At 35.9% G+C, this 21,756-nt stretch overlaps 1 protein-coding gene across 3 annotated transcripts in view; it reads right to left on the reverse strand.

The window, feature by feature from the left end:
- Positions 1–21,756, reverse strand: part of LOC110374163 (uncharacterized) — a 102,312-nt gene that overhangs the window by 15,641 nt on the left and 64,915 nt on the right. For all 3 annotated transcript variants that reach the window (XM_021331755.3, XM_021331754.3, XM_021331753.3), the window contains exons 4-5: positions 14,043–14,429; positions 12,703–12,824 (exon numbers count right to left, since the gene is read on the reverse strand). In XM_021331755.3, coding sequence (XP_021187430.3) covers positions 12,703–12,824; positions 14,043–14,429 — 509 coding nt within the window. The remainder of the gene's footprint in view (positions 1–12,702; positions 12,825–14,042; positions 14,430–21,756) is intronic.

The following is a 21,756-nucleotide window of genomic DNA, read 5'->3' on the forward strand; positions in this document are numbered from 1 at the left end:
AGGAAAGAAAAACACTGCAATATTTTAGTTGAAACGTAAACAATTGGCCCACATAGACGCAGCACCAGTACGTTGTGGATAGCCTCGCATCGCGCCAATAAACTTAGCATTTACGATTCTTTGGGGATAGGGTTGCCTTCCAACTTCAGCTGTTTCTATTTAAGTTGGCTCTATTTACTTTAGTACTTAATTCGAGCTTAATTTAACAAGTTTCAAGTTACTGAGGTTGACGACAGATTTTGCATGTATTGGCTGGTTCTGGTATAAAAATTGCAGATTTCTTTATAGTTTAGAGGTATATATTAGTATCTAACTTTTCCACATTAGTGCAGACTACTACTGTACTTAATGCAGATAGTCAGTCAAGGCCATGAGTCATATCATCTCATCTGTTTGACTAACCATTTCATTCTTCGTCATCTTGCAGAACAATGTTTACAAAGATATTTTCTTAATATTACGACTGTTTTTCTTACCAGTTTTGTTCTTCCATACTTTTTAAAGTTCTGTGTATATTGTCGACAACCCTATCTTATATCCGGGGTCTACCAGCCAAGGCTATGCTGAGCCAACTAGCAATGGATGCGTCCATTTAGATACATAAACCTTGTTACCAGAATTTAGGTGTAGCCTTTACGAGGCGCCTTTTATGCTCGTTATGTGCTTAAACAAGATCGCGTAGAATAGGACATAGAGCTACTACTACTGATGGTTTCATATATTCCATGTTTGGTTACTAGAGATAGGAATTTGTAATGAAAACTTGTGTGATGAAAATGGCAAAATTCTATCTCTGGTAGGGACTTGACAGAAACAGGATGGATTGAATATTGGGAACGGCCTTCAATACATGTAGGTACCGCTTGAATGCTTAAGAATATCGTTCCGTTTTAGACACGTGTAGGGCTTTCAAATACCGGATTTTTTCAATTCCGGTATCGATACCGGTATTAGAAATTTCAATACCGTGATCACGTGATCACGGTATTGTCGGTCATGCAAAAATTGCAATACTCCAGATATTAAAAGTCGTCGCTCCTTTATGCGTCTTCGAAGTGCTTTTGCAAGATTTTGGCTTAAGACATATTAGCTTAACATAAATAACATAAATTTTAGCACAATATCCGCTTTTAGTAAATTGGCATCCCGTTTACAAATTTCTAATACAGTTACTTTGACTACAGAAAGGCTGTTGTAAATATTTTTAATATTGTCAAATCGAATTCGTCTAATTCGAAATTTGACTTGTCCGAGGCTCTCTGAATATCAACTTCAAGGCCAAACGTTTCCGTCTGATGAAGGCCAGGCTCCGACCAACACTGCTCCAACAAACCATTTCAGGATCTGAAACGTTCCAGTCAAATTTGGAGAACCGATTTGCCGCCGTGGAAACCACAACAGACGTTAACCAGAACCACGAATATGTGGTTCGGATCCTCAGGGAGGAAGGTTCCAGATTCTGTAACAGCGTAAGGGCAAGAAATCAAAGCTTTCGGAATAGACATTAGGGCTTACGACCCGAAAACCCGCCTGTCGTTAGCTAAGCGGGCTCTAAACCAAGAGATCAACAAGCACGTACCTACGACGCAAACTCCGGTGCTCCAATACTCTTGACATTGAAAGAGCAATTGAGCTGAATCGGGGGTCAAAGGTGTTCGTACAATCTCTTGGAAGAAGCCACTTGACGAAGCTGACCACAACAAGTGGAGAAGTCATTTCTTCGGTGCCGGCAGTCCTTTCGGAAGTGGAAAACTTGCTTGAAAAAAGCTCCAGAAGCTTTTTAACGCCGTCCTGTTTGAAGGGAGAACTCCAGAGGCGTGGAGTAGGAGTGTTGTCGTCCTATTCTTCAAAAAGGAAGACACAACCCTGCCGAAGAACTATCGACCCATTTCCCTCCTAAGCCACGTATATAAGCTGTTATAATATAAGATGTTATATGTATAAGACTCGACGAATTCCAACCACCGGAGCTGGCTGGGTTTCGAAGCCATAGATAGATACGGCACCATAGACCGCATCCACACAGTGCGGCAGATTATACAGAAGACCGGAGAGTATAATCAGCCCCTGTGTCTAGCATTTGTGGACTATGAGAAGGCCTTTGACTCGGTTGAAATTTGGTCTGTTCTGGAGTCCCTGCAGTGTTGCCAAGTAGATTGGCGATACATCCTAGTGATGAGATATCTCTTTACTACCGACTAACAAAACAATAACGTCGTTTGGCTCGCTCGACCGACTAAGATCCCGTTGTTTAAGAAAGGTGCTGGCGAGTATTCTGGAGATAAAAGTTGGCGCTTAATACACAAGTGTGAAGTGTGAGAATAATTGTTACATACATCTTACGAGTACGTAGTTATTTATCTTATTTAATACAACTTCCTGCTACTTATTACAACAAACAACAATAAAATTATAAAAAGATTGTAATACCGTAATCACGGTATTGGCTCGTCAATACCGGTATTGAAAAAAGATCAAAATATATCCGTGATCACGGTATTACGGGATCCCGTAATACCGGTATTGAAAGCCCTAGACACGTGTAAGCGATGAAAAGAGGCTGGACGATGTTTTAATAGATTTAGCGCAAAATGAAGTTAGTCAATAATAGTGACAGCCAATGGGACTAATACAATTTCTCTGTTACCAGTTTACATCGAATCGAAGTTATAAAAAAGGCAACTCGTAATAAAACTCGTTAAATCCGTACTCCGCTTGTTGATTAACTTTATTCATAAAAATCTTTCGCTTCTTTATGTGTGTTATTTATAAAAATATAATCTTCCGTGATTGTCAGCTCAGTCAGTCACGAATCTATTTATTGACCGACACGGAAGATCCGAGTGTCATCTAAATATATAAGATCTGATGCGAAATGAAAATATTATTTTAGATTTGAATAAAATGTTAGAAGCTAACAAACAGACAGCTTTACTAACATTTCTAAGGAATAGTCTCATAAAAAAGGCATGAGGATTAGCTCATATATTGAAATTAGCCCGACCATATTTGGCAGTTGGCAAAATTATATCTGCCACGGTAAATCTTTAACTACCTGCTTTAAATATTTTTGGGCCTTGACCAAACGGAACGATAGTTAAAATTGGAAGTTTGCTAAATATAGACTTCCTTTCCATCGCTCCTAAAGTATATAACAAGGTACTGATTTATAAAGAAGATTATAACGGTAAAGCGTAATGTTCCTTCCGAACAATGATGATTGAGTAACCACTGAATAAGCATTCCAAAAGCCGTTGTCAGAGGCACAAAAAATATAGATGAAAAGGAAGAAACAAAAGAGCATGTAGCATCAAATACTAGCTTCACCTAAGGATTAATCTACCACATATAATAAAAAAGACCTATACTAGACCTAGACCATCATGCGGACTTTAATAACGAATCCGTTTTTTCTTCGATTTAGAGATTGTTTGACATAATATATACGAAGCTAACGTAAAAATTCAATCTCCAATCGCAAAACAACCGCGATCCATCCGTTATTGTAATCTTCAGATAATGGAATTAACGTAATTACCGATTACCATAACACTCGATCATCCAACCATGATAATGGCAGTGAAAGGAACACCATGTAAACATAATACGTCAACGTTCACCCTATATTTACCGCCCTTCAATCCACCATATTTGTTTGATAAATACCCATGTAGCCTTGTAGAACATTGTTTACTGGTTTTGCTCTGATGGATGACTTTGGTTGTATGTACTTTCTAAGTAAGTCTTAGACACCAATGACTATGTTTCGGATGGTACGTCAAACTGTAGGTCCCGGCTGTCATTGAACATCCTTGACAGTCGTTACGGGTAGTCAGAAAGTCTGACACCAGTCTAACCAAGGGGTATTGGGTTTCCCGACTAATTGGGTTGAGGAGGTCAGATAGGCAGTCGCTTCTCGTAAAGGCTCGCAGGATGTTGGATGAGTTTGGTATGGAAGTTTATTTCAAGAAAGCGTATGATCCAAATGTTAACCTCGATAGACTCTAGCATATTTATCTTTTTATATCCTCAAGTCCTTCCTGATTTTATGTATTGTAATTTGTCGCCGAGTCGTACCTACTTAGACAATGTGCATGTACATTTATACAGCTTCCATGCTTTCGAGGAACAAACAAACTATAAAATTTATATCTAACCCAGGTTTGGGGATTGCTCAAATGAGACACTAAGGCCTTGGACACAAAGGGCTCCAAAAGTACTAGAGTAGGTTTTAAGTCAGTAAAAGTTAGACCCTCTTGAGGGAGCAGGTTACGAAGCACCAGAAAATACATGCAATTATCAAGTTGCAATACCTACATACAAACCAGGAAGGAATTGAAGATATAAAAATATGCTGGAGTGCCGAGGTTAACATGTGCGCTAGAAATAAACAATATTTTTAATCTTCTAAGAAATCAGTTTCTAGATTCAATGAGGCGTCAAGGATTTTTGAATCAGTATAATTATAAAATAGAAGTATGAGTTGCTTTTATTTGCAAATAAAGTAAGCTCATACTTCTTTATCTTGATTACAAATTACATTTTGAATTTGGAAGAATACATTGATATCTACATAGTCCAAGTTTCTATACTGGCATATCCACAATATAAAATCCTGCTTCAAAAAAAAAATTGCAGATCAGAAACGAAGAAAATCAACGGAGTTAAAACAAGCGTAAACGTTGCAAAAATAAATTGTAATGAGCATACGTCTGCGCAGGCGCCGTGTAACTCAAACACGAGTGCGAACAAACAGACAAACAAACGAACATGCTTCCAGTTAAGAGTTGGTTATAATTTATTTGTTTAACATTATGTAGACAGCATGCAAGCATCACAGAAATACAAGGCAAACTTAAACATTCAGTTCATAAAAAGATCCTTAAATTGAAGCGCCATTGTTATTTTTGGAAAAACATTGTGCCTTACAAATAATTTAGTATTTTTGCCACCGGACTTACCAAAAACAGGATAAGCCCAATAATTTGTTTTTATAGATTTTTATTTACTATATTTTACCGCCTCTGCATCCGAATTGTATCTCGTAAAATGCAGATAAATGGGAAAACATGAATTGCATTACAGATGTTGTACCACGGAAAGTATTAATATTTGCATCTACATGCCTTTTTCCTCGTGGATTGGACTTTGGACTTCATAGAGATAAAAGCAAAGTTGTGTATAATAGTTTTATTGCATTAGAATTTCAAATGTGTGGTCTATTGTAATCATAATTAATCAGCAACTTGCATAATAGCATTTATAAAATTGTCTTTGTCTTAGAAAATACAAAAAGTTACATGAAAATAGTCTAAAACTCAATTTACTTATTACACCAGAGTTCAGTCACCCCCATAAATGGGACAAACTTCACATCATTGCTCCACATACGAACAAAAATACTCAGAATTCGCGTCTTCGTTCTAGAAACCCACAGTTTTATTACAAATCACATACATTAGATAACTGGGAAACCGTGTATTCAGACTAGCTTATATTTTTATTGTCACATGTTTTTCTCTTTTCGCCGTTTGATATGCGAAATGTCTTGTCATCGTATAAATCTATCATGACGAATATTTGTGCCGAAAGATCGTTGAACCAGAAAACAAGTTGTATCCGATAAAAATAATTTTATTGCGAGTTGTTTGAGTCATTGTTCCTATTTATATGGATTTTATTGAGGTGATACAGGGTCGGATTCAATGGCCAAATGGGACCTAAAGACAATTAAATTCCTTCATAGACTCAAATTATTACTTTCATAATGTAATTATAATCTACAATGTTTCAATCAAATTGCAAGTTCAAAATGAAGCAACCTTCAGTCTGCAAGAATATCCAAATCCATGAGTGTGAATTTTCGTACTCAAAGCAATACTTCAAAGACTATATTTAGTACTATGAATAGACTTCAAGAAAATATATAAATAATAATAGAATTTAAAACTAGGAATCTAGTTGAAGTCTGCACGAGACAAATGACCTTACAACCTATAGGCTACCCAAGTTTTGCATCCCGATGTTATCAATCACACACGTGCACAGAATATAATCAACAGAGATGACATTGTTAGATTTCTTAGCAAAATGACCCTAAACTGTACTGAGAGGTGACGTCACCTCGGAAGGGTGACCTTTCATGTTAGGAAGTTATCCAGTTGTGTAGACAAGGTCTCATTGATGACAGATTAGTTATCTTTGCGAATTTAATAATTTTGCATTTGGAATTATAGTTATCAAACAAGTGCCAGAGTAGGGAGTAGGTAATTATTTTAAAGGCAACCCAAAGGCTATGGATTATTTTACATACTTTGAAAACGATCACGTATTTAAGAAATTGGATGAGAATACTCTCTTAAATAGCAATACTCCAGTTTTCGATAATTTTGCCAATCTACTAAATCTGATGGTAGATAAAGGATCATACATAGATTTGACTTTAGACATTTAACTCCTTCCTTCTGTGAACAAGGCAAATAAGGAAGCACACAATAAGCTTAGTCTTTAAAATAAGACAACAAAGGTAAAACCAAACAATTTATAGGAACATTGCATTATCCTTAACAATAAAAATGGAAACAGGCCGGAAATGTTCAGGAAAGAAGAAATAAAACCGCAGTTGAAAATAGTAATGACTCAGTTTAGTTCAAAGGTGGAAATAATGCAAAGTTATGAGGATTGCGAACATATCCTTGGGTTATGAAGTCACTTATGTACCTTGGATAAATTGTTCATGAGATTGATATACTACTGTGGGTAGTAAATTATGAAGATTTTCGTTAAACAGCTGGTAAGTTATGGACTGGTTTTAAAGAGCTTATTTATATTTCGTCGTGGAATATCAGTGTCTTTTCAAGCTTGTAATCTCTGAAGACGACGTGATCACTTGAATTTATTTAATTGAGCTACGCAATCACAACTTGTGAAGACGACAGGTCCATTTGGATTTAAAACTTGAATCAGCAGCCAGTTAATAATGGCAAATAAAATTGCCTCATAATTTGCCTCGTGATTTAACTAATTAGCAAGAGCAAATGGATTCTAATTCGTCAGTTTCCTTGGCGGTATAAATACGGCACCACGTCGTCACCACATAGCAACTTGTTCTATTTCTGTCGTCCAGTTCCTGACCCATTTACCGGCACTCGAGGGCGACGCTGCAATGACCCGGATTCGATGCCCGTGTCATGCTACGTGGACATTTGCGGAAATGCGAATTCAAGACTTTAGTGTAATTGCGTTGTTTTGTTATTTTATTTTTTAGGTCTCTCTCCTAAGTTTACATAACGAGCGTGCATATTGGCAACATCAAAGGATTATTTTTTAAACATAACAGGTAATCTTTGTATCTATGTTTAAGACGGCACTTCAAATATCATCGATTATAAATAATCAACCAATGACAAGTTAGTTAATTACTTATACTTTTACGACTTTATAAATATCAATTCACCTAACAACCTCACTAGGGGGTTACAATCATAAAAGGACGTAATAATTCGATCCCGTACCATCAGTTATTGGTTCTCAGAACGGAGTTGTGTTAAATTATCGATAAGTGTTCTGTCAATTGGTTCTTCCCATCGGAAAACGTTGAGTATTGGTGTTGGGGAAGCGAAGTATTTGCCCATCCGGTAACATTTCCTATGCTCCCAGGAAAACGAGTTTTATTGCGAAAATTGTAATTTGTATTCAAATGTTTTGTGTAATTGCAGTGGTCAAATGTTAATTCTCGAAGGTTGAATTAGCAATGGCAATACAGCCAGCCTTTGGGTACTATCCATGCTAACTGCGATGAGGATGAGTTTTTTGATACATAGTTTTAATATTTCCTTTTTATTTGTAAATATATAGATGTAATATGTAATTTAAATAAATTGACAAATTAAAAATTAACTAAAATGTCAGACTCATGCGAGTTGTCCAATAGTACACAGAAAAATAACTACACAAAAATTGACTGAACTGAAAATCAAATACAATTAGGTAATATAGAAACAAGCATATAAAATCTGAATCATAAGGTCGTAGTACAATATAATCGCGCGATACTGCAGCGGCCAGACACGAATCGATCACATGACATAGTAAGGCGCCAACCGACTCCCACTCCTATTTGCAAATAAAAACTTTTTGGCAAGACTACTATGCGCCAACATTGGTCACATTCATTCACACACTTTTATTTAAGGAGGATTATTTAAAATTGTACCTATTACATCATATAAACTTTGCTAATTTCAGACCTACCATTGATGAAGAAGTTACAGTTAATAAATGTTATCGTAATACGCAACGACGTATAAAAACAATACCATAAAAACTTATACACCCCGTTAAACAGTAAAATGGTTATGATTTTCATATTCAACACTTTATGATGTTTTTAAACTATAAGGAAGAAGACACCATATCTTATATAATACTACAGACAAAGCCATAACTAAACAGATAAGAAGAATGAATATCGCATTATTGTTACCTAACACAAGCATTCTCATTCATAAACCACTCGAAACTTCAGAAGAAATACTAATGAAATATAGTTTCAATGTTATAATCGTGTTCGTCTGAACAGAACATTGTTGTTAGCATATCAGTCATTTGCGTCATCATGCGACTAGACATATTGCTTTTATATTAATGGCTTCACGAGAGTATTCCCCAAAGTTTTCCACAAGGAGTTATCTTGGGGCCAGTGCTTTATAATTTGGCAGACATTTGTAAAGGTCAGTGGAGAAGATCGGCGCCGATCTCAAATGAGAGATTGGGTTAAAGCATTAGTGATCACGATGTCTATAGGCTATGATCATTCAGGCATATATTAAACTTTTTATTGTTAGATAGGACAAATCCCGAGTCTTAATTAAAACACGCAATTATTTGAATATAGAATATAAATGAGAATGCGGTTATAAATGACTATAAAGCCAACTGTAACAGTAAAAAAGTTTGTACTGTATGAATGTCGCTAATATAATTTGCAATGTACATATGTATCCCCGGAAGCCGCAGAGATATAAAACTGCGGTAAAACAGCCAGATCAGCGTGTAGCGGGAATAGTGCCAAACTAGACAGTTGCGGTAATGTACATGCTTGTCTCTTATAATGTCCGGGCAGGAGCATTACCTAGATTTTTTGGCGATGTACGAAGCAGAATTTTTTTAGTATTTTTTGCATTTTAATATTGCATTTTAATATGCCCGTTCTATTTATGAGAAATACAGCTTCATAGAAAGGTGAGTTAACAGAATTTGAACTTAAGAAACATATTCAACAAACAAAGTTTAGGTATAATAAAACAGGTCTGAGTACGAGTGTTCTCGATCTTTCCTATCAACTTCACTCCTTTAATGCCTCCTTATTTTGTCAGCAATATCTACCGCAATAAACATGAAATGTCTTTTGTTAACTTAATACATATTTCAAGAGAGAACATAGTAAGAGAGTTCCTCGTAATTCCCAGTTTCCCTACTTATTTGCAGCATCATAAATAGTTACAGTCGATTCTGGATGACGCACGAACTTAGTTACCGACACGGCGCCTTCCGCTCTCGTCAAAACTATACTTGCTTCTGCTGAACTGTACATTGCTATATGTTGGAAATACTTGGAAAGTTTCTCTGAACCGAATGTACTAACTATCTCGTTGGTTTTCGGTGACAGACACTGGCCCTTGACTTCGTGACACAAAAAGGTTTTTAGTAAAATATACCTCAGTTGATCCCAATATAACATCGCTATATAATATAATATCGCATCACATTAAAATGAAATTATTAATTGCGATACTTGGCTTGAAGATAGGTGGTGTACTCTGGAGACAGCTAAATGATATAGATTTGATCCAAGTGTGGGACGTAATTCCCTCTGGATTTGGGTGAAATTTAGTAATACATAAATCCATAAAAGTATCAAAATACATAGTACCAGAATTTTATCTATAGTGAATCACAGTTCTCACACATGTAACAATTCTATTTAAAAATGTCCTTGACTTTGCGAATCCCGAAATACAACAATGGCGCCTAACATTCATAGCAAATAAGTTAATCATTCAAAATCTTCCGCTGAAGCAGTCGTTTGAATAATATGTCCATCAATACTAGATAATTGTATGTAAATATATACAGGTAGACAAACAACCCTATAAAATGACGAAGTTATGATCTAAACAATGAACATTGACACAGTATCTACTATAGGTACATCTCAGGATACCTACATGCATTCAGTTAATGAGTAAGACTCAAGACTAGATCAAGTGCAAGAAGAAGACCATTTTCCTACTTAGTTTGAACGCGATAATCTATGTAACTACAAGTCCGATCCGAAGAATTATTTCAGTGTAAGATAGGTTTACTGTAGAAGATTAATTTTGTATCCCAGCAAACATGGCACATGGGCGAAACCGCAACGTGACGCAGAATAATGTCTGATCAATATGATAATTTGTATGTGTTGATGGATTAGAACCTGATTATAAAAATGCAGGCAAATTACTTCGAGCTCACGAGCAATTGCAGTGGAAAAACATTCTGTTGTTGATAAAGAAACGTGATTGTGAATGCAGAAATAAAACAAAATGGTTAGACTGGGGCGTGTTGTTTAGAAAATATTGGATCCATGCCACGTTAATAGAACAAAAAAAGATATTATACAAGTAATTTAAGAATGACTGAACATCGTTGAAGAATTGATAATATTGTATCATCCGGCACGAAAACAGATTCTTAGATGAGACGAATATGTGCTAATAATTTTAAATTTTTGACATTTATTTGTAATATTGCCAATGAACGTGTGTTCGCGCACAAAGGATGCAATTTCGCGGACATTTTAGAAATGTTCGCACGCAATTTGTTACTGTTTGTTTGAGCGGTAGACCAGAAGAATCGTTTGTGTGCGTCACTGGTGGAATCTTATATCCCTTTATGTTCTAGCTTGTGTATTTGTGTGTCCTACATATTGACTATTTTTATAGATTTGCTATGTGCATTTATCTTCATGCCATGCCTTTGCATCAGAATAGTTTTATTGCGATGTTAACGCCACTCTGAGAAACGACTCAAGAACGCAAATATATTTTATTAACGCATTGTTTACTACGACATATTTGTAGCATATTATGTAATAAATCTTGTGTTATACTACTTCCACGTTGTCCTGGGAATTCACGAGATACTTTTAATTTTATATACGAGCTTCTACATAAGTTTGAATAATCTACGACGTCTTACGTAGCTCTCACGTATTAGTTACCTAACTACCTTCCTACCAGTCTTGAGGGATTTTTATAAGTAACCTTTTAAAATGGACTTGTCATTGAATTCATAACTGAAGTTTGAAGTATCCCACTAAGTCTGTTTGCACGCAAATTATTATCTTAATTCTTTCAGGATAAGGTATGCTACATAAACGTGTAAATACAATAATCCCGGATTTGCAGATTTGCCGACCTACGATGACTCTCAAGTCAGGGCTGCACCCACTAGGCCACCACTGTTCTGAACAAAAAATATCTACAGATAAATAAGTCGAAGTAATAAATAAGCCTCTGTGAGTTCATTTGTAAACAAAATTCTATCTGAGTTGACACTATGAACCTGACTGCAAGGAAATTTCCCCTCACCTTGTCTCCATTTGCCGTTCTATATTTGAAAAGTTGCAAAACAAATATGGCACCCGTAATGGCCGTATGACATTTCAGAAACAGAATACGTTAAATTATTCGTGTGTTTTTGGGCAAAACTATTTTCGGTAAAAAATATTTTATGTCATATTTTTGGACTTGTTTGTTATGTCAATTGGGTATTTAATAATATTTCTGCAACCCACATGATATTTTTGCTTCCATTTGTTATAGCTGGTTTTAGCATAGTAAATTGTGACCTCTCTGTCGGATGACTCGCAAATAAAATGCATTTTATACTAATAGGATTTTTGCGTACAACGGTAAAAAAAATAAACAACAGACAATCAAATGACCGATGCCCTTAAAGGCAAATAAACCAAATAATCCTAGTAATATCTAAATCTGTCTAGTTTGTGACTTCAGAACATAATAATCTCCACCTTTGATGACCGCAGTGCAAGCGAGTTAGTCAAGTGAAATAAACTTGTTATTGAAGAGGCACGTGCCCTGAATACTGAGTGAGCTTCAACAAAATCCTTGGCGGGGAAATGCTATTTTTAGATATAATAATGATGTAAGAACCAATATAGGCTTCACCTTTTGTGATTGCGAGGAACATTGCATGACCAAAAATAAAAGAAGAACTCATTCTCATAATTGATGTCAAAACTGTAATTCAATTTATAATAACGGAGCTTGTAAAATTATAAATGAAAAAAGTCGTATTATGACAGTTAAATCAGTCGATGTCTAAATATAGTGTTACAAAAAAATAAGCACCTATCTTATTGCGTTTACAGTTATAATTCAACCTACAGTTATTTAATTAGTTATAATTTTTTGTTTGAACTTTTACAAGACTATCACTTGAAACGAAAGTTGCTTCAATACAACTATGTTTAACGGTTCATCTGCTATTTCCATCTTAGTTAATTCATACGATACGTAGTAATAACAATTTTATGTCACAGTTTGTTGTGATTGTGGAGTATAAATCCACGCTACATCACTCAACGTTCCATCTACATTTTTATCTTAATATTAAGATGTTAAAACAACTCACTTGCTGATATTATCTTGTCTCTCGACTATGGTCTGCAAGCCAACAGCATCCCGCAGCTGCATCACCAGGGCTGCTCTCACACCTTCCGCAGACTTCAACTCTTCAATCCTCTCACTCAAAACCTGACACAAATAAATAACACTTTTACTATTAAGTACATCAAATCAACAAAATCCATAGAATAACATTCTACTAACATTTAGTCCTCTCAAAACTTATAATGCTCTTTATAGATATTAGGTATGAGTTTCCTTTTTTTAGGGTTCCGTAGCCAAAATGGCAAAAACGGAACCCTTATAGTTTCGTCATGTCCGTCTGTCCGTCTGTCCGTCTGTCCGTCTGTCACAGCCGATTTACTCGGAAACTATAAGTACTACAGTGATGAAATTTGATGGGAATATGTGTTGTATGAACCGCTACAAAAATATGACACTAAATAGTAAAAAAAAGAATTGGGGGTGGGGCCCCCCATACATGTAACTGAGGGATGAAATTTTTTTTTTCGATGTACATACCCGTGTGGGGTATCAATGGAAAGGTCTTTTAAAATGATATAAAGTTTTCTAAAAAACATTTTTCTTAAAGTGAACGGTTTTTGAGATATCAGCTCTCAAAGTCGTAAAAAGTATGTCCCCCCCCCTCTATTTTTATAACTACGGGGTATAAAATTCTAAAAAAAATAGAGGTGATGCATGCTAATTAACTCTTTCAACGATTTTTGGTTTGATCAAAGTATCTCTTATAGTTTTTGAGATAGGTTGATTTAACTGTAATTTACGGAACCCTTCGTGCACGAGTCCGACTCGCACTTGGCCGGTTTTTTTATAACTGGATTAGACAGTCTGAGTTGTTATTTTAAGCATTTTTACGTTATAATAAACTATTGGAATATCCGTGACCTTGATCAAAGGCTGAGTATTTATTTATCCAGTTATAAAGAAAACTTTAAGTTTCACCAGACACTTAAATCATTTCATTTCATAAGCGACTTCGACGAAAAAAACTATGACTTTAGAAATATAAGAAGTACTCAAAGTAAATGAGCAAGAAGATAAGAATTTAATATTCAAAGGAAATCGTCGACGAAATGCAGCCGCAGCAGAAAGTAAGTCTTGCAAGTTTGCATCAAGATCTCATAAATATTTAAGTCATTCAATTTCGTTTCTTTACATTTAACTTTGCCAAGTCTTTTCCTAAAGTCTACAAACAATCTCTTGGGAATAGTTCTCATGTCTTAAGTAAACGATCGTATTTAGATGTATTTTTGCATTTGCTGCTAAAGTTACAGCTGCTTTGTCCACTAGAACTTTAATGTTACCAAATACATCTTTGTCACGTACCTCAACATCATCAGAATAAATTGGTGTATTGCTGAACACATCCTTCTTCACGATCACCACACTAGGACCCTGGACTCCCCCAACGAACTTCTCACAGTTGAAGAACAGGGCATCTTTCTTCACCATTTCTTCGTCTACTCCGGGGAACGTCGGGTTCATATCAACAGCTGATGATGGTGCTACTAATGTGTAGTCCCAAAAAGACCAGGCGCCATACTGGTGAAGCAACAGGGTCGTGGCTACATCATCAGCTAGAACTCCTGTTAGTTTCGAAGCTGCTGGAAAGAATCCGATCATTCTTTTCCCCGAAGTAGAATACTGCTGGAGCCTTTGTTCCAAGTTATTCAGGTCTATGTAGCCTTCCTTTGTTTCTGGGATTTTGATGACCTGCAACAATGACAAAACAGGAGAAGTTAATACTTTGATACTGACAGACCTTTGTTCAAGTTTGTTTAAAACAAATAAGTACCTCTAGATTCAGTAAATATACTTCGACAGGTAGAGAATGCAAGAAATCCGCCCGTACATAAACTTCTAATAAATACATCCAAATACTATTTCAAATTCAAATATTATGTATGTAAAATGTAAATGAAGACAACAGCGTGAGCTTTCTAGCCAGATAATAATATTAGTCGGCTTGTAAATTATCTGCGAAAGGTACAAGCTCGAACAATTTATTGTATATGCAACATAAAGATGTCTTTCTGTTGGTAAATATACGAGGAATATATTCTATGCATGTATTTGAATCGCTTACTAATCGATTGATTTGAAGCTAGTATTATAATAGTTTGTAGTTATTTTTGTCCACTTAAACACATTCACTACTGGTAAGTAAGTATGGTAAGTAAGTTAAGTAGGTATGTGCTGTCGCTACAAAACATCATCATCATCAGCCTTTTTTTACCCACTGCTGGGCACAGGCGTGCTTGCTCTAACCGATGAGAAATTGGAAGGTAAATACCCAACTTTAGCCACGGGGGGGTATGCGGCTGCACCTAGGTGTAACCGCTGTGGTCAAGCAATTCATACAACTAAGTTTAGCCATGGCCGATTAACGGCCAGTTTCTTCATCAAAAGTTAAATTTAAAGTAATGTCTAAAGTTAAAGTAACGGTCAAATTCGTTTTTTTCAAGGCTAAAGTGACAGCAAAATTCATAGAAAAATTTAATTTAACCGTTACTTTTACTTTAGACATTACTTTGACTTTTACTTTGGCTTTAACTTTTGATGAAGAAACTGGCTGTTAGTCTAGCTGGTTGAACCTAAATGTAGCCCACATATGTACACGTATGAATATGAAATAAATTTAAATTACTTAGGCACTAACTGTCGAAACTGAAATGCGGTCAACTATGTCTAAGGATTCTAGCAACAGTTAAAAGGAATTCCGTAGAGCTTGTTAAAGTTTCACGGTGTTTACATGGCACGAACTTACAAAAAAAAACTAGGTCAACAGCGTTTGACCTTTATTAAGAACAGTATGACCTTTAAATAGAAACAAATACAATTCAGAAGAAGGTAAGTTAATTGATATTGTTATTCTGTGTTCAGGCCAGACGGATAAAAAATGTGGAGGATAAAATTGAAAAATAAAGGTTAACCCGAGTCTGCCCACGCGTACTTTGATTTGGGTCTAAAGAGGCCTGAGTCAACAGATATCAGATATACATAAGTATTTCAAAAACATCACATTGTAATAAAAGACATCACCTCGAAAACAAGCTCTAAAGTAAAGGTAGAGATTATTTCTTCCTAGAATTCTACGGAGTTTATTTGTTTGTATGTTTGAACGCAGAGGGAACTATAGGGAGGGAACATTAATTTCCCACTACATAGAAGCTAGTATCTAACTATACAACCGAACAATAGTAGTATAACACAATTCTTTTACACATGGCGTTAATCTAATAGTTATGAGATCGCGTGTCACAAATAATCTTAATATCCGCTAATTGCAATACAGCGGTTTGGGGGGAGGGGAGGGGTCCCACTTTACTAGTACATCACAGCACTTATAAGATTATGGACGAAGCTAATGCAAATTGATGCGGTAAATTAATATGGAAGTCACTTAGCGAAGTGACAGCTTATACACTTAGTAGCCAAGTACGATTAGAGGAAAATAAGTAGCTTTTTAACTTTGATTTTTGTTAGGCTTTTGATCCGTACTCTTATACCAGTTTGTGTTTGTTAGTAGAGAGCTGGAATAGTGTGAGTGGCGACCACGACCTGGAAGATGCAGTGTGATACCACTATCTGGACGGACGATCTCGCCAAGGTGGCCGGGAAGCAGTGGATGCGGGTTACTGAAGACCGAGCAAAGTATCGAACCATGGGGGAGGCTTTTGTCCAGTAATGGACATCTATCGTCTAACATGACGAATTTCACGACAATATTGTAGCTTTCCTAACATTGAAAGTGAAAGAATTCCTCGAGCGACTTAGGCTATATTTTATCCGGGTAAACTACACGAAGTAGATTCCACGGGTAAAACCACGGGAAACAGCTGGTTGTAGATAAAGTATGATTTCTAATCTCGAGATATGTCTCGGGAATTTATACAAAAAATAACATCTTGAAGAAACGTGTGATGTTTAAATCTGTTATTATGTACGATGGAAATGAAATATATTTAGTAGCTACTAATAGACTTAACTGCGTGGGATGCATGTCTGTCCCGACCACTAATTGGTCTGCCAGAAGCAGATGACTAATAATTTTCTTTTGGACGAACGAAATCGTAATACCGATGTATATACACATTTACTTATTGAATAGATAATTATTTAAAGAAAAAAGATTTACGCAAGTTCATTGATTGACAAGTCACTTTCGTAGACTACCTGCCTGGATGGTTAAATCTTTTCTCGGAACTGTTAGGGAGATCAGAGATTCTTAATTATCGCAGTAAGAAAACAAATCTCAATTTTAGAGCTTATGTTTTCTTAAAGAACCCTTGGCCATGCTACTTCATAGTTTATAAACACTGCAGTAATAAAAATTGATCACAAAAATGGAGGCCCAGCCATTCGTAATTAGCTCCAAAACAGGAAGCACAACACCAAAACAACGCACAACAAATAAATTCTAAGCACGCAGTATTTAACAAAAATGCTGTGTTCGCGCATGATGTCATCGCTGGTCCCCGCAGTAAACAAGGTGCGTTAAGGATCCATGAACACGCCAGCAATTGCCACGACCACCCCAAACACCATGGAATGACGTAAGCGTCAACCAAGGACAAAACATGGAACACTTTTGACTATAGTACAATATTGTTTACGTCTGTATGTTAGTGTTACAAATGTTTTATTTCACGAAAGCGGGTGACCCATACTTGTGTGTGTATGTACATGCACGTTGTCTTTGTATGCGTAAGCTCGGAAGCGGTCAGTAGTAGCCGAGTTACCCAGTTATTCACAGTCACACACACACGTATGGTTTGCTCGCTTTCGTGAAATAAAATGTACAGTGTATGATGTGAATGAATGAAATGAGGAAGGAAGGGTGCTAGATGGAATATAATAAAGAACAGGAAATGACCTAAGGAACAATATCTTGATACTAACGGTTTCCGGAGTATTGTTAGGGCTTGTTCTGCATTACTAAGTGAAGACAGCGAATTCCTCTTTCTTAGATGAAGCCTAAGTAACGTGTGTATGAATCACAAAAGAGTATTAAACAATTGTGGTTGGTCTCGCGTGAAAACAACGCATTTCATGTTTTTTTTGATAAAATACATGTATTTGACCGTAACCACGATGCACTTTTATTAAGTTTTGCGTAATCTGTTCTAATATTATACATAACGCGAATTCCCACGGGATGCGGGTGAAACCGCTGGCAGAAGCTAGTAATGAAATATACGACAGATAGCACTGTAAGTGTACGCTGAAAACACGCTGATGTCACAAAACTGAGTTAATACCTATATCTTTTTTTTTCTCTTTGCCAGGTATAAAATAGACCCACAGAACAGACCAATGAAACATCGCTTTACAATTTTTTCCTGCCCAAATATATACATATGTATATTTGTTTTGATCCATAGATATTAGACAACAAAAGCTTAACTCATGCCAAACATTTAAAATAACAGACATGACATTCAAACATGCAATTGAGTTGCATAAGAAAACATACTACGCGTCATACAAACAAATAAAATAGCCTATAAAATAACCGTTTGAAACATCTCGAAGGATATTTTTACCGTCGCGGCGGCGCCCACGTTGTTCGCCCGTATATTTTCATTGTATGCAAAATGCATAAAACTACGCTTCAGTTACGTAATTCAAGGTCGCGTTATCGGCATTCGGCCTGACAGCTCGCGTAACGCGTTACTTGCAAGCCGATAATACGCTACTATTGCTTATTATGTTTGAGTATTGCTAGACTTTGCTAACCGTTTGTCACGTCGGCCGCAATCAGTGGAAATATTGGCTTTTCTGAACTTGAATTAATACTGATCTGTTGGGCTTTGTTTTTCTATTTCATAAAAGCTACTTTTATTTGAGGTCTATCCATCTTTTACCTGCCTTTATCTCCTTTCAATTATTTGAGCTGTATTTGTCGCACTCCAGCGCATTGTTCATGACATACAACTCATTAAATACTACAAACGTGTTTCAGTCCCAATATTATATATAGAAATTGCCCACAAGTGAAGGCGTGTCTTTTTATGATGACGTGTTTTTCAGGAAAAACACTAGATCCTAACACCGGTTGCCTGCATTATAGACTATTGTTCGAATATGTGATTATCTATCATAAAAAATATGTGGAGGTAAACACATTTCCGTTCTTATTTATTTTATTAACTGTTTATTGCATACAAATATTCTCTTATCACTAACGAATATAAAACTAGAAGTTAAAACATATTAAATTTAACACCAATATAAAGTAGACACATATACTTAATTACTATTTCTAACTCTTACCTAAGCACCACGTTATTAGAACAGATACGACAAAATATGATCCTCCCATACATCGGTATGAGGATTTTCAAAAGCATACACCATTTCTTTTTTTGGTCGGGTAACAAAGGCATTCTGAATCAACAGAGTTTTCAATTTTACAAACATAGTCCAGTCGTTTTAGACATTTTAAGCCTCCTTCAGGCGAATAATTCCTAGTGAGCAGAATTTTTGTATACACTTTTATAGTGGCGTTATTATGATGTTGTGAAAAATAAACATCGATATCGTGTCGGCAATAAAAATTGCAGGGTCAAAAAATCACGAAAATATATTTCGCGACTTATTGCTCGGAGGTCACTAGAGGTCTTCCAAAGAAATTCTCTTCTTCATAAAATCGTCTAAAAAAAAAGTCACTTGCAGTTTTTCTGTTAAATTAACAGTTTTCTGATTAAAGCACTAAGAAAGCTACTATATTGGAACGATGCACTTGGAGGACAGGAAACGAGGAAAAATGCGTCAAGGTAAAGGCGCCAATGGTTTCCCCCGTAGGCATAACCCATGATATGTAATGAAAGGTGTTTTAGTTAAAGAAGTCTTATTTTTAATGTAAATTAAAAAAAAATAAAACTCGCGAAATATTTGCAAAAAAATGTCTTTCGTGAGTATTTACTTGAGGATCATGTATTTATTAATAGGCTTTCATTTAAGTTCTAACTCAGAACGTTTTGATCTCTTACTTAAATACTCTCCCCATACCTGACGATTACTTTTCATTACAATAACGTATAGATCAATGGCTATGTTGTTCAAATACTTCGACATTTGTACACAAACATTAATGACCATGTTGGCTTTGTTCATCACTTGTACTACTGCTGCTAATACTGACACATTACTCAGTACAAATATCAATGTTGAAATATAAAATCGACTCCATTTGTCAGTCGAGGTACTCTTCGAAATGTTACTACTAAATAAAGAAAACAGAACACACATGTAAATAATTAAATTCATCGCAATAGGCGCCAATGCCAATACTACTCCGATCGTTATATTTACTCTTATTATCGATTCAAAATTGTCACTATAAAGAAGATATACAATTAGAAATAACAATGACATAACTATAAAAGGCAAACCCCAACATAATAGGTTAGATTTTAAGTACCTCCTATTAATATCAAGACGAAACACTTTTACGAAATCCACATAAAATATATAGCACAACACCAATAACCACAGATGGTAGCACAGTAAAAAGTAAAAGGCCGTAAATAGATAGATAGTGTTAAAAAGTACATTGTGTGACAGACGATCGCTTACGAATAAGGCCATAAACACATGCCACAAAAAATAATATGACCCGTTCGCCGCGATAGCACTAAGAAGCACGTAGTTTCTAAAATGTCGGAACTTCTTGATGAGACACCACGATATCACACCGTATATGAATGCGATGAGGCTTAAGGTTCCCAAAATCCCGGCTATGGTGTAAATAGCAGTAGCGCCCATAAACTCGTAGATATGTTTTGCTTTCGGGACGTCACTGTTTTCATATTCACTTGTGCTGTTGTCGGCCATTATGATAGATTTATGGCTCTTAAGTCGATGAGTCGGTGGCCTGTAGTTAGACGAAAGGAGCTGAATACCGAGCTCAGAAGAGGAGTCATCACACAGGATGATGATGACTCCACGAATAATGGATGCACGCGACCGTACCACGAAGCGCCAATAACGGTATGAGCTTAATTTTGCATTATTGTTGTGTGATATCCTGTTTTTAAGCTGGAAATGTACATGCCTTCATTGTTCGCATATTAAAGTGGTTATTTTTAAATCAGGTACAGTAAACAGGTATTTTAAAATTCATCGAATATCGTGAACGAAAACTTGAACCTGTTTTTTCCTTCCAGACTTCTTTATTAAAAAAAAACAGGTATAAGATTTTTTCAAAGCGTGCTAGTGCGTTCTGGGTACCGCTACAGATACAGCTTTGAACTTCTCAACACCAACTCAAATTATTCACATTATCTGATCAAAAGACAGAAAAATTTTGACAAACACCAAAATTATGCGTCGAAATAGGTAATATTTATTTATCTGTATCACTGCGAATAAGACTAGACTTACGTAATAGGTCATGTCCGTAGAAACAATTCTTAACGAAATAAATTCTCAAAAAACTGGATTATAATGAATTCTAAATAAAACAAAACGAATACGATTATTGTATGCAAAATGTATGAAACTACGCTTTAGTTACGTAATTCAAGGGCGCGTTATCGGCATTCGGCCTTACAGCTCGCGTAACGCGTTACTTGCAAGCCGATAATACGCTACTATTGCTTATTATGTATGAGTAGGTATTGCTAGGCTTTGCTAGCCATTTGTGACGTCGGCCACAACCAATGGAAATGTTGACTTTTTTTTTTGTATATTTTTGCGTTTTGTACTATCTTAATAATGATCTGTTGGGCTGGCTTTTTCTGCGTTATAAAAAAAAAACTTTTTATTTGAGGTCCTGCCATCTATCATCTGCCTATATCTCATTTTAATTGTTTAAGCTGCATTTGTTGCCCATCTTCAATAGACTTTTGCAATAAGTTCTAAAAACTACGCACTCCAGCGCAATGTTCCTGCCCTATAACAGACAGTATATATAAAATTGCTTACAAGTAACGGCTATGATGTCGTATACCTATTTTTAAGGAAAAATACTAGTTCCTGAGACCGGTTGCCTGCATCATAGACTAATGTTGGAATGTGTGATTATCTATAATAA

The sequence above is a fragment of the Helicoverpa armigera genome, chromosome 19 (assembly GCF_030705265.1).
Source record: "Helicoverpa armigera isolate CAAS_96S chromosome 19, ASM3070526v1, whole genome shotgun sequence".
NCBI classification, from domain to species: domain Eukaryota; kingdom Metazoa; phylum Arthropoda; class Insecta; order Lepidoptera; family Noctuidae; genus Helicoverpa; species Helicoverpa armigera.